This window comes from Chiloscyllium plagiosum, unplaced genomic scaffold (genome assembly GCF_037043375.1).
Source record: "Chiloscyllium plagiosum isolate Xiang-an unplaced genomic scaffold, Cpla_swu_hap1 HiC_scaffold_23, whole genome shotgun sequence".
Classification (NCBI taxonomy): domain Eukaryota; kingdom Metazoa; phylum Chordata; class Chondrichthyes; order Orectolobiformes; family Hemiscylliidae; genus Chiloscyllium; species Chiloscyllium plagiosum.
The window spans coordinates 58,241,068-58,254,079 of record NW_028270161.1 but is presented as its reverse complement, the minus strand read 5'-3'; the positions used below and the strand labels follow the sequence as shown (position 1 = coordinate 58,254,079).

Genomic DNA, 13,012 nt, shown 5'->3' with positions numbered 1-13,012 from the left:
GAAATTCAGTTCACACTCAAGTCGGACATAGGCGTTACACAATATCAGTTTCAAAGTGAGTGTCTAGCATGGATCACAGAATCAGAACTTAGAGCAAGAAGCTTTTGACAAGAACCAAGCAATCAATTTCGTCTTGGCAAAGTTCAGTTGGAGTAAGTTCTACATTATCTATGATTTATCATTACATAAGATGATGAAAGAACATTAGTAGTAATTTGGTTGATTATACTGGCAAGGGGTTGAGCAGAGTTTCTAGCATACAAAAGAAAGCTGATTTGGAACCGAGAAATAACGTCTTAGAGCATGCCATACGAGTAGCAGTTTCATTAGGACACTCAAGTAGAAAACCAATAAAGGTATCTTACAAAAGTCACTGCTAATTTTCTTGAGCTTCCACATCTTTCAGAATTAAAAATGATAACGAATTTGACGTTTATATTTGGAGATTCTCTTGGGACACAGTTGTGCTGCCCATTTTAGTAAACATCTAAGTTCAGGTATGTGTGTGGACTGTTGAATATTCAAGGACAGAATTGCATAACACAGGTGTGACACAAGATGTTGAGATAGAAACTGGACACACTCTGAGAAGAAAGTGCTTCCTCAATCTTTTCAATTATCATTTGAGAAGCACTTTTTTGAGATTAGACAAGTACAATTTACTGAACTCCTCTGTTTTATAGCAAGCAAACTCACTGAAACTGTTCTGGTTCAGACTTCCAAATTTGCTCAGCTGCTTTCCCTTCACTAACCCAGGCTTCCTTCCCACAAGTCTAGCTGGCTGTCTGCCATATGTGTTCTTATGAAGTGAGTTTTCATAGGAAGTGGAAGGGCAAGGCTCTGGTTCCTTGCCTGTTCAGGGATTAACCAGGAGCCTCTCAATTACACAGACTACTACCCTCTTTGCCTATGAGAATGTAATTCTCAGTACACACCTCATGTAGCTCTGAAATTAAGACAGCTATTATAAGTCTAATTATTTCAAGAGGGAAACACAGATGAGGGGGGGGGGGGGGGGGGGGGTGATTAACCTTGGTGGGAAATGATTGCAATTGACCATCTGCCCTTTGCACCCACAATTCGATTTACTTTCCATAAAGATCAATGTAAAGTGAAATGAAGTAGTGCATAAAATGGGTGGTCGACCTGGATTTATCAGCTTCACTCTGAGCAGACTAGGGCAGAATGGTTTCTGATTCCACAGTAAAACAAACTGCTACAATCAGCTCAGTCAGAGCTCTAGCTGCCTTATCTATGAAAGTGTGAAATTTAAAACATTTTGAACAGAACTTCAAGAAGCAAACTGATCAAATGCATTTGGTAGGGTCAGGGGTTACAAAAATATTAATTTAAAATATTTGTTTACTTACTACTATGTAGCAGATGAGCTGAGAGAGCTGATTTGATCTTTCAAGACAAGCAAGTAGTCCTATACTGGTTTTCTAAAGTTAGCAGTTTGCAATGAAGGGAGATGCAAAATTCAGACTTACAACCTCTGGACTCAACATCGAGTTCAACAAATTCAGACCATGTACTCGGTCCTTCATCTTGTTATCCTTACCTAACTCCCTTCCCATGCCCAGTTTTTTGTTTTCACTAAGAGCTGACTGATGCTCTGCTATTGACACCTACCTAGACCCATCTCTTATCTGTGGAACAATTAACATTCCCTTTACTTTTTGTAGAATCCCTACAGTGTGGAAACAGGCCATTTGGCGCTACAAGTCCAACCCATTCCCCTACCGCATTACTCCATATTTTACCCATGACTAATGCACCTAACCTACACCTCCCTGAACACTATGGGCAATGTTTGTGTGAAGATTTGTAGCTCGGGAGCTCGTTGTTGTGGTTCTGTTCGCCGAGCTGGGAATTTCTGGTGCAGACGTTTCATCCCCTGTCTAGGTGACATCCTCAGTGCTTGGGAGCCTCCTGTGAAGCGCTTCTGTGATCTTTCCTCCGGCATTTGTAGTGGTTTGAATCTGCCGCTTCCGGTTGTCCGTTCCAGCTGTCCGCTGCAGTGGTCGGCATATAGGCACATTGACCTGGATCCTATATACTGACTACTGCAGCAGACAGCTGGAACTGACAACTGGAAGTGGCAGATTCAAACCACTACAAATGCTGGAGGAAAGGTCACAGAAGCGCTTCACAGGAGACTCCCAAGCACTGAGGATGTCACCTAGACACCAGAAATTCCCAGCTCGGCGAACAGAACCACAACAACTATGGGCAATTTAGCATGGCCAATTTCCCCAACCTGCATATCTTTGGATTGTGGGAGGAAATCCACACAGACACAGAGAATGTGCAAACTCCATACAGACTGTCTCCTGAGGCTGGAATTGAACCCGGGTCTCTGGCACTGTAAGGCAGCAGTGCTATCCACTGAGCCACCATGCCACCCATTCAATACTGTGATCTCAAACCTCTTTTCGTCCCTAACCTTTCTTGACTCTTCCTTCTGTTTCACTTGCACCTCTCCACCTTTTTTCTACATGATAAAACCCATCACTTTTCCACCTCTCTTCAGTTTCAAGAAGAGCAATATTGGACTCAAACCATTAACATGCTTTCTCTCTCTACAGATGCTACCAGACTTGCTGACTTTCTCGAGTCTTTCTGTTTTTATTTCAGATTTCTAGAATCCATGTTTTGCTTTTGCAATATCTGTATGTTATGTCCAGTTCACACAAAAAGGTTGATTTCCAATAATTAAATCAATTTATTTAAGTTTTTCAGTTTTAAGGCATATAACATTCATCACAGACTTGCCCTATATCAAACATGATTGGGGATGTAACAGATATTCCTTCTGGCATAAACTATACAGTCTCACAAACGCTTCTCCAATCTTTTCACAGATGGACTGAGAAACACTTTGGCAAGATCAGGCCAGGTACAATTCATTGAACTGCTTGGTCTTATAGGCAGTAGGCTCAAATGCTTTTGTGGCTTTGAGTTATAAAGCTCTTGAATGCATCAGCAAAAGTAATTTTCTGACAAATAGGCTTGATTGTCCTCTCCGTCTCACCCTACCTCTCCTTCACTTATGTTGTCATTGTACTGCCCCTATATGTATAAATTGGTAATCAATTAGAAACATGCGTTTGACAGTGGAAAGCAAACCTGCTACTTAGTAGCATCTCTGGGTATATATAAAGCAAAAAATAAGGAAATAAGGTTAGGTGAATTGGCCAAGCTAAATTACCCGTAGTGTTAGGTGAAGGGGTAAATGTAGGGGAATGGGTCTGGGTGGGTTAATTTTCGGTGGGTTGGTGTGGACTTGTTGGGCCGAAGGGCCTGTTTCCACACTGTTACTAATCTAATCTAGTAATCTAATCTAAAAAATACATTTCAGGATGGAAAAACCCGCAAATGAAGTTGTAGGTTTGTTATGTGGAAACTTACCAATGATTCTAAATCAATTATTTTCGTTCCAGTGAATGGATTCCATTTGTGAAGAACATTAACACACTTCTGTAAAACGCTTTCCTGCATTATGATGGAAAACAGCACTTAAGGCATTGATCACAATTCCAGACAGATAACATAAATCAGCCGCACTAATGAAGTTAAATAATCTTTGTTCATTTGGCTGCAAATTACAAGACAATTTTTTTAACAAGAAACTTTTCTTTGCCATTTTGGCATCTCTCACTCACTTTTAATGCATCATATCTTGTTTAAGTCTGTGCAATAACCTTTTCCTCATCATTATATCAAGTGGCCCCTGTTTCTGGGCTTGCAAACGAGATGCTGAGTATTGTAATTTTCTTTAACTCTATTCCATTATTCTCTCAGTTGCTTCGATTTGATTTATAAAATTGCCTGGAGATATCTGTAAACCTTTAAGAGACACAAACACAGCTTTCAACTCAAATGTGTAATTCATGTTTTTATCAATCTTCATGTTCGTGTTTCACCAACAATGTGTACAATAAAACCCCATGAAGAATTTCAATGGAGCCATATTTAATGCAGAGCTACCTAGTGCATTACAGTACCCTGTGTTTAAAGCATATGCTTATAGTTTATATTGATTTTACTATTGCCTATATTGACCTTATTTACTGATGTACAAGTTATGTTAAAACGCTCAGTCCCCATCCATCCCACTCTGCTTGTCTTTACTTATGTTGTGATATTGTTTCAATGCCTCAAATTTTCTCTTTGAATTTCTAAATCTCCCTTCACCTACAACCCTCTCAGTCTTCCCCGCTTTGATTAGGTTAGATTACTCCCTACAGTATGGAAACAGGCCCTTCGGCCCAACAAGTCCTTACTGACCCTCGAAGAGTAACCCACCCAGACCCTATATTGGGAGAAAACCAGAGTACCTGGACGAAACCAATGCAGACACGAGGAGCATATGCAAACTCCACATAGGCAGTCACCCAATGTGGGAATCGAACCTGGGTCCCTTGCGCTGTGAGGCAGCAGTGCTAACCAATGAGCCACCGTGCCGCCCTGGTTAGCTTAAAGACCTGTCTGCAGATCTAGTTATACGATGTCTAGGATATTGGGGATCCCAGCCTGGTTTCAGTTAAAAAGTTTTTAGATGACCTTGAGTTTATAGAAGGGGTTCATCCCAATGGCACTCAGATTTCATGGATGGCAGGAGAGGCCTGCACCTGAAGTGCGGTCCAACCAGTTTGTCTCTGCAGGCTACTAGTCAGTGAATGGGGATGGGGAGGGGTTTTAGCTTTCCAGATCCCTGGCGCCAAAGGAAACCCTTGATACAGCTTTCTGTCTCAGTCTTCATCCTTCTTCACACCCTTTCCCCAGGTTGTTTCTACCTATTTATTCCCTTTGAACTTTGTATGCCTCAAATAGATCACCTCCTTATCAGCTTTCTCTGCTCTAAGGAAAACAATCCCAGCATTGTGGCTTAGTGGTTAGCACTGCTTCCTCACAGCACCAGGGTCCCAGGTTCGATTGCAACCTCGGGCAACTGGGTGGGTCGAAGGGCCTGTTTCCACACTGTAGGTAATCTAATCTCTTAAGCTTGTCTTCATAGTGAGATCGCAACAACCTAGTGAATCTCTTCTGCACCACCTCCAGTACAACCATAGCCTTCTTGTAGTGTGGCAAGTAGAACCTCACACAATACTCCAGATATGGCAATAACATTACAAACAGTTCCAGCATAACTTTCTCTTGTATTTAGTGCTTTGACTACTAAAAACAAATATTGCATATGCCTTTCTAATCACCTTATGTACCTGTCCTGCTTCCATCAAGGATCCATGGACATGCACACTAAGATTCTTCAGATCCTTTGTACTTCTGAGTCTCCCACCAAATCTCAGGAGCAGGATTGAACCCCCAACTCACTGATTAGGACAAGAAAGTGTTTCCTATCGAAAGTGGGAGATCAGCCAAGTTCTGTTACAATAGTCAAGACTAGAGGTGACAAAGAGGTGACAAAGTAAATAAGCTGAGGCAGGGATACAGTCAGGTGACATAATAGAGGTGAAGACATGCATTCTAAATTATGGCATTCAAGTGTGGCTAGAAGCTTATCTCGGGGTTAGAATGATGCCAAGGTTGTGAACCATTCAGTTCAGTCTAAGAGAGTTACCAAGGAGAGGGGTTATATTCTCAGAGAGGTATGCAGTTGGCAGCTAGAGAACAGAGTTTGTAGTAGGGACCTAAGTTAATTGTTTGGTCTTGACAATATTAAAGTGGAGGACATTTTGCTCAACCTGTGCTGGTCAGGTAGAGTTGCATATCATCAGTAGGGATGCAAAATCTAACATGTTTCTGGAGGATATTGCCAAGTTCAAGTTGGTAGGGAGTAAGGGTTACCCCTCACCATAACCTCAATTTGAGACTGACAGGAAAAAGTCATGGGTAACAGGAACAGGTCAGCAGCTTGGGGATGAAATGGTTGTATTGCGGAGGTTAAGGCACCTCCCTGAACGGCCACCTCTTCACATCTAAAGCACAAGCTTCTCTCCACTCCACAAGATCAGTCAAACCCCCCCACACCCCCAATCATAAGTGTTCCCTCCGCCATTGCACCCTCCATCAACACTGCCGTCCCAGTCTTCACAGACACTCAGGCTTCACAATCAGTCATGCTACTTTAACATTTTGTCCCTATACAGACACTTTTTGTGCCATCCAATTTAATATGATTGGGAGAATCGACGTTTCGGGCATTAGCCCTTCTTCAGGCTAATGCCCGAAACGTCGATTCTCCTGTTCCCTAGATGCTGCCTGACCTGCTGCGCTTCTCCAGCAACACATTTCCATCTCTGATCTCCAGCATCTGCAGACCTCATTTTCTCTTCAATTTAATATGATTGGCTGTCTTGAATATATGACTCTTTGTTTATTAATCCAAACTTTTACTTTAACGTTGCAACCAAGGTTTAACATTATTTCTTCATTTTTTTCTACTTTATACTAAGGGGAACTGTAGTGATGAACTTTTTAACTTATTTGTTTATTTTTCTATTTTGTACCTAGATACCTTTATACCTAAGATGGCATCGGGAATAGCGACATTGTTCACTTTCAACTATACTTCTGTTGTAGAAAGTGAGGATTGCAGATGCTGGGGATCAGAGTCGAAAGTGTGGTGCAGGAAAAGCACAGCAGGTTAGGCAGCATCTGAGGAGCAGGAGAATCGACATTTTGGCGCAAGCCCTTTATCAGGAAATAATGATCCTGATCGAAATGTCGATTCTCCTGTTCCTTGGATACTGCTTGATCTGCTGTGCTTTTCCAGCACCACACTCTCGGCTATACTCCTGTAATCCAGTACAACAGAGCATGTGGCAATAAAATCTAAACCTCCGCAATACAACCATTTCATCCCCAATTCACTTTAATGTTTTGAGTTAATTTCTTCTCTGGAACCTTGTCAAATGCCTTATGGAAGTCCATTCAGGCAACATTGATAGCAAATTCTTTACCCACTGTATTAGTGACCTTTTCTAAACATTGACCGCAACAATCAAAAATGACCCACCCTTCAGCAATTGATATAGACCTTGTTGGTTCACTTTAGTCTAATCCAAATCTTCAGTTATTCTGTCACCATTAACAGATTCAAATAATTTCTCTACAATTAATGTTAAACTACATGACCGATAATTACCTGGATTTTCAGTCTCTCATTTCTTAAATAACGGAATTACATTTTCAAATTTCTAATTCAAAGACAATTTCTAAATCTGATTTATTTTGGAAGATGATGAATACAACTGTATCATTATCACCTATTTCTTTAAAAATCTGTGAAGGAAATCATCAGATTCCAGAGATGCATCTATTGCAAGCCCCATTAGTTTTACTTTAATTTTTTCCTCACATTAAATCCAGACTTCTCCCCACCTTTGATTTATTTTTGATTTTCTCATCCCACTGGTATTTTATGCTCTTCTTGCACCTCTTGTGCAAATCTGTCATTTTCTAATTATCCATTGTAGTCTGGTTTCTTCAAATCTTTCTTCTATACATTTACCAAATCTCTTAATATTATGTTTGAAAACCCTTGCAAATACGTTCTGCTTTGTTTGCACTTCATCCTTTTGTTTTTACACTTTTTCAGCATTTAAAATCTCCTTTAGCTTGATTTTGGCTCTTACCTCATTTGTTGATCATAGTTCCTTCATGGCGCAAGTGAAGTACTTAACTTTTAAGGACATATACTAGAGTTGTACTGCATTAATTATTTCTTTCAATATTTGCCAGTGTTTGATGGGTGCAGCAAATAAAAAGAAAATCAGAGGAAAGGACTGTAAGCACAGAAGGAGGCCCATTTAATTAAATTCCTTAATTCTCTACTCTGTATTAGAGATCGTAGGATATCCCTCTATAGGTGTTGGGTCTTCAGCATTGTTCAGAAGCTCCTAAACCATATTTAAGATGTGCCTTGATCAAGAAATAGCCACTTTCGTGATGTTCCCAGAACTGAGGATCCCTCTCTCCAATTACAGCCCCATTCCAGTGTTTAGAGGAGATTGATGGCAACCATCCCTCTATTCACTGAAATTCATTTCAGTGTATTGCTAAAAACCTGTCAAACTTTGATTCCCTCCAAAGTCAGACCCAGTGGCTTTAACAATATCAATTAAATATTCCTGCAAATATCCTAAAGCTTATCAAACAATAACTGCCCACCTTTGAGCCAGAAGGCCTGGGTTCAAGTTCCAACTGCTTCAGAGGTGCGTCACATCTGAACAGATTGATTAAAAATATCTATAAAACAACTTTAGGACACCAGTAAGTGCCTCACTTAAATCTTCCTGGCGTCACCAATCAAACATCAATTTACCTCTGAATCTGGCAATAATTGGGTCTTTGACTACAAAGTTCAACCTACGACCTATCAAAAACTACAGAAGTTGTTTACTACCTCCCATTATTTTAATTCACTGAATTATTGCATTCTATTGATAATTTGCGGGCGGGAGGGGCTGTAGGAAGTGGTGGAGAGAATAAAGTACTGCTGATAACCAAGAACACTGAACAATATTTCTGTTTAACTTCCAGGTGGAGTGCACACCATGTGTCTTATACAAATCTTGCTGATCGAGCTCTAGCTTGTTTGATTACATTTTTCGGTCAAGTCGCAAGGTTACTTTTCAGTCAGTCATTCATTATTACTGGAATGTCTCCAATCATTTGATGGGGAAATAGTGATGGTAATGTCACTGGCAGGTAAGCCATAGGCTCAGACCAAAGCTGTGAAATACACATTCAAATTGTATCATGTCAGTTAATGGAATTTATATCAATTACTGAATCAGAACTATCAGTTAATAAATCAGAACTAGAACGTTATCTAGATCATCATTGCATCTGGCCTACCTGTGACCCCAGTTCCATAGTAATATGGTTGACTCCTTTGAAATGGCCTACAAAGCTACAAAATTCAAGAGGAATTAGGGATGGGCAATAAATGCCACGACACTGACATCTTATGACACAATAAGGAAAAAAATCTTGTATTTTTGTGACCAGAATAAATACATCAAATGTGTGGTGCTGGAAAAGCACAGCCAGACTGGCAGCATGCAAGGAGCAGGAGAATCAACATCGATTCTCCTGCGCCTCAGATGCTGCCTGACCTGCTGTGCTTTTCCAGCACCACACTCTCGACTCTGATCTCCAGCATGCGCAGTCCTCACTTTCTCCAGAGGAAATATGTGCCAGACTGCCATTTTAATAAATAATACTCATTTTCTAAATTGGTTATTGAGTTTTTGTAAATAGTTCTTCTAAATCAACAAGTTTTGATGTACTGTTTGTAATATTCGAGGAGAAAGTGAGGTCTGCAGATGCTGGAGATCAAAGTTGAAACTTTATTGCTGGAACAGCACAGCAGGTCAGGCAGCATCCAGGGAACAGGAGATTCGACGTTTCGGGCACAGGCCCTTCTTCAGGAATGAGCAGAGAGTGTTCAGCAGGAGAAGATAAAAGGTAGGGAGGAGGGACTTGGAGGAGGGGCGTTGGAAATGTGATATCCAACGCCCCTCCTCCAAGTCCCTCCTCCCTACCTTTTATCTTCTCCTGCTGAACACTCTCTGCTCATTCCTGAAGAAGGGCCTGTGCCCGAAACGTCGAATCTCCTGTTCCCTGGATGCTGCCTGACTTGCTGTGCTGTTCCAGCAATAAAGTTTCAACTGTTTGTAATATTCTAATCATTCACAATATATGTCCTCTATCACAGGAAATATTTTCTACATGCCATCCACTGACAGAGGAGACCACAAAAATCCATATAATGATCTTCCTTGATCAAAGTAAGCTTCACCTGTAATGTTTTGGTGTTATTAAAATAGATAACCTTTCACAGTACAGTATTATTTCTCTTTCTTATGGGGAGTTTTTTTGTCACACAGTTTGCAGCATCAATCAGAATTAAAGGCATGTGTCATTACTGCACATAAAATTCCAAAGGTGATTGTTCCGCATTCCTATATTGAAAATCATTTTTTCTTCTGTTATCACAATACACAGTTCAAAGTCTATTTTGTGTAAAGTGCATAAGATGTAGAAGTAGGCCACTCAGACCATTAGTCTGCTTCACTATTCAATGAGATCATGGCTGATCTAATTACTCTCAATTCCACTTTCGTGCCTTTGCCAACACCCCTAGATTATATTCAATTGAAAATCTTTGTCTCTATCTTGGATATACTAAGTGGCACAGTCTCCACAGCCCTCTGCAGTAAAGAACTGCACAAATTCATTACCCTCAAAAAAGGAGAAATTCCTCCTTGTTTCTGTTTTAAAAGAACAATCCCTTTTTCTGAGACATGCCCTCTGTCCTTGACTGTCTTAAAAGGGGAAAAACCTTTCTGCTCTACAGTCAAGTTCCTGAGAATCTTGTATGCTTTAATCTTCACCTCTCATTTCTTAAAACTTCAACAAGTACAGGCTCAACCGAGACAATCTCTGCTCTTACGAAACTCCCTGTAAAACGGGGATCAACCTTAAGAACCTTTCTTGAACTGCCTACAATGCCAGTATATCTTTCACTATTGTAGGAAAACAAAACTGTTCACAGTATTCCAGGTATGGTCTGATTACTGTCCAGTATAATTTTAACAAAACATACCTATTTGTAGAATCTATTCCTTTGAAATAAAGCCTTACATTTTATTTGCCTTACATATCACCTGCTGAAATTGTATCCTAGCTTTGAGATTTGTACACAACAACCTTCCAAATTTCTTTATGTTGCAGTTTTCTGCAGTCCTTCTCCATTTAAATAATATTCAGCTCTTCTATTCTTCCTGCTAAAATGCATAACCTAGTATTTTCCCATATTATATTCCATCTGCCAAATTTTCCCACTCACTTAATCTATGTCTGTCTGCAGATTATTGGTGTATTCCACCATTTGACTTCGACTTGTTTTTGAGCCAGTTGCAAAGTAGGAGATAGTTACATTCACTACTCTCATTCAAGTCATTACTATATATTGTAAACAATTGTGGCCCCAGCACTGATCCATTGGCACTCCACTAATTATAGGTTGTCATCCTGAAAATATACCCTCTTATCCCAGTTCTGTTTTCCATAAGCTAGCCAATCCTTTATTTATACGAATATGCCATCTCCAATACCATGGGCCCTTACCTATTAAATAGCCTTATGTGTGGTACCATATCAAATGCCCTTTGGAAATCCAAATATATTTCATTTACTGGTTCCCCTTTATCTTTCTTGCTTGCTACCTCAAAGATTCTAAAGAATTTGTCAGGCATGAAGCCTTGCTAACACTGTTCAATTATGATTTGGCGTCGCTCCGAAAACTAGTGTGCTTCCAATTAAACCTGTTGGACTATAACCTGGTGTTGTGTGATTTTTAATACTGTTCAATTAGGTTATGTATTTCTAAATGCTCTGGTATAACATCCTGTATAATAGACTTTAATGTGGAACAGTGGTAATGTCCTTGCCTTTGGGCCAGAAGACCTGGGTTCAACTATCATCTGACGCAGAGATGCATCATAATATGTCTGAAGAGTTTGCTTAAAAAAATTCTAGAACTTTATATTTACCTATGACAACAGGCCTAAATAGTCTATTGTTATCCTTTCTTTGTATACCTGCCTTTTCGAATAACAGTACAATATCAGGAGTTTTCTACTCCTGAGATTTTTCCAGGATCTAAGGATTCTTCCAAGATTACTAATAGTGCATCCACTACCCCTGTAGCTAGTTCCATTTAATATCCTAGGATGCAACCCATCTGATCCAGATGACGTACTGCCCTTTAGCTACATTAGTTTACATAGCAAATCTTCTCTAGTGATAGTTATAGTTTCCTCTTCCCCCAACCCCTCCCCCAGAAACACACAGATGAGGATTTATGTAGCAGCTTCAGAAACCACACAGATGAGGAGTTATATCAGGAGATTCAGAAATCACACAAACATGGTGTTATATCAGCACTTCAGAAATCACACTGGTAAGGAGGTATACATCAGATGAAGAGTTACACAGCAGATTCAGAAATCTCACAAATGAGTTATGAAGCAACTTCAATGATTCTACAGATGAGGGCTAAGCAGAATATTCAGAAATCAACTATGAGAAGTTATGCAGCAGATTCAGAAATCATAAAGAAGGAATTACACAGAAGATTTTGAAATCTCACAGCTGAGGAATGTACAGCACATTCAGACAAAGCAGAGTTGTGGTGTAACACAGCAGATTTAGAAATCGCAGTTGAAGTATTATGCAGAAGAGGCGTTGTTTTAATAGATTAGATGTCCTACAGTGTGGAAACAGGCCCTTCGGTACAACTAGTCTACACCAACCCTCCGATCAGTAACCCACCCAGACCCATTTCCCTCTGACTAATACACCTAACACTATGGACAATTTAGCATGGCCAATTCACCTGACCCGCACATCTTTGGACTGTGGGAGGAAACCGGAGCACCCGGAGGAAACCCATGCAGACACAGGGAGCATGTGCAATCTCCACACAGTCGCCAGAGGCGGAAATTGAACCTGGGACCTTGGCGCTGTGAGGCAACAGTGCTAACCACTGAGCCGCTGTTACCACATCTAGTCATTTTTTATCTTCTTCAATCCATAGGACCATAAGATGCAGGAATAGAAATAGGCCATTCAACCATTCAATGAGATTGTGATTGATCTGATAATCCTCAATTGTACTTCCTTGCTTTTTCCCTGTAACGCTGGATTCCCTGACTAATCAAAAGTCACTCGACCTTGATTATACTTAGCAACACAGCCCTGTGCGGCAAATAATTCCACAGAAACTAACATAGAATATGGACCAAACAGTGCAAACTTGGCAACATGTGTGGACAGATAAACCATCAATGCCTTGAGTCCGGAATGACTCACCCTCAGAATTTGACTGCTCCTCCCTCCATAGATGCTGTCACTCTAGCTGAGTTTCTCCAGCATTTTACGCATTTGTTTCAGATTTCCAGTACCCACAGTATTTTGCCTTTATGAAAGAATTCCACAGATTCAATACAGTCTCAGAAGAAATTCCACCTCTTCT

The 13,012-nt window shown here is 40.3% G+C and overlaps 1 protein-coding gene across 1 annotated transcript in view; it reads right to left on the bottom strand.

Annotated features, from left to right (window-relative positions):
- Window positions 1-13,012, bottom strand: part of vezt (vezatin, adherens junctions transmembrane protein) — a 105,812-nt gene that overhangs the window by 52,005 nt on the left and 40,795 nt on the right. The window contains exon 3 of the mRNA XM_087999721.1: window positions 3,412-3,495. Coding sequence (XP_087855847.1) covers window positions 3,412-3,495 — 84 coding nt within the window. The remainder of the gene's footprint in view (window positions 1-3,411; window positions 3,496-13,012) is intronic.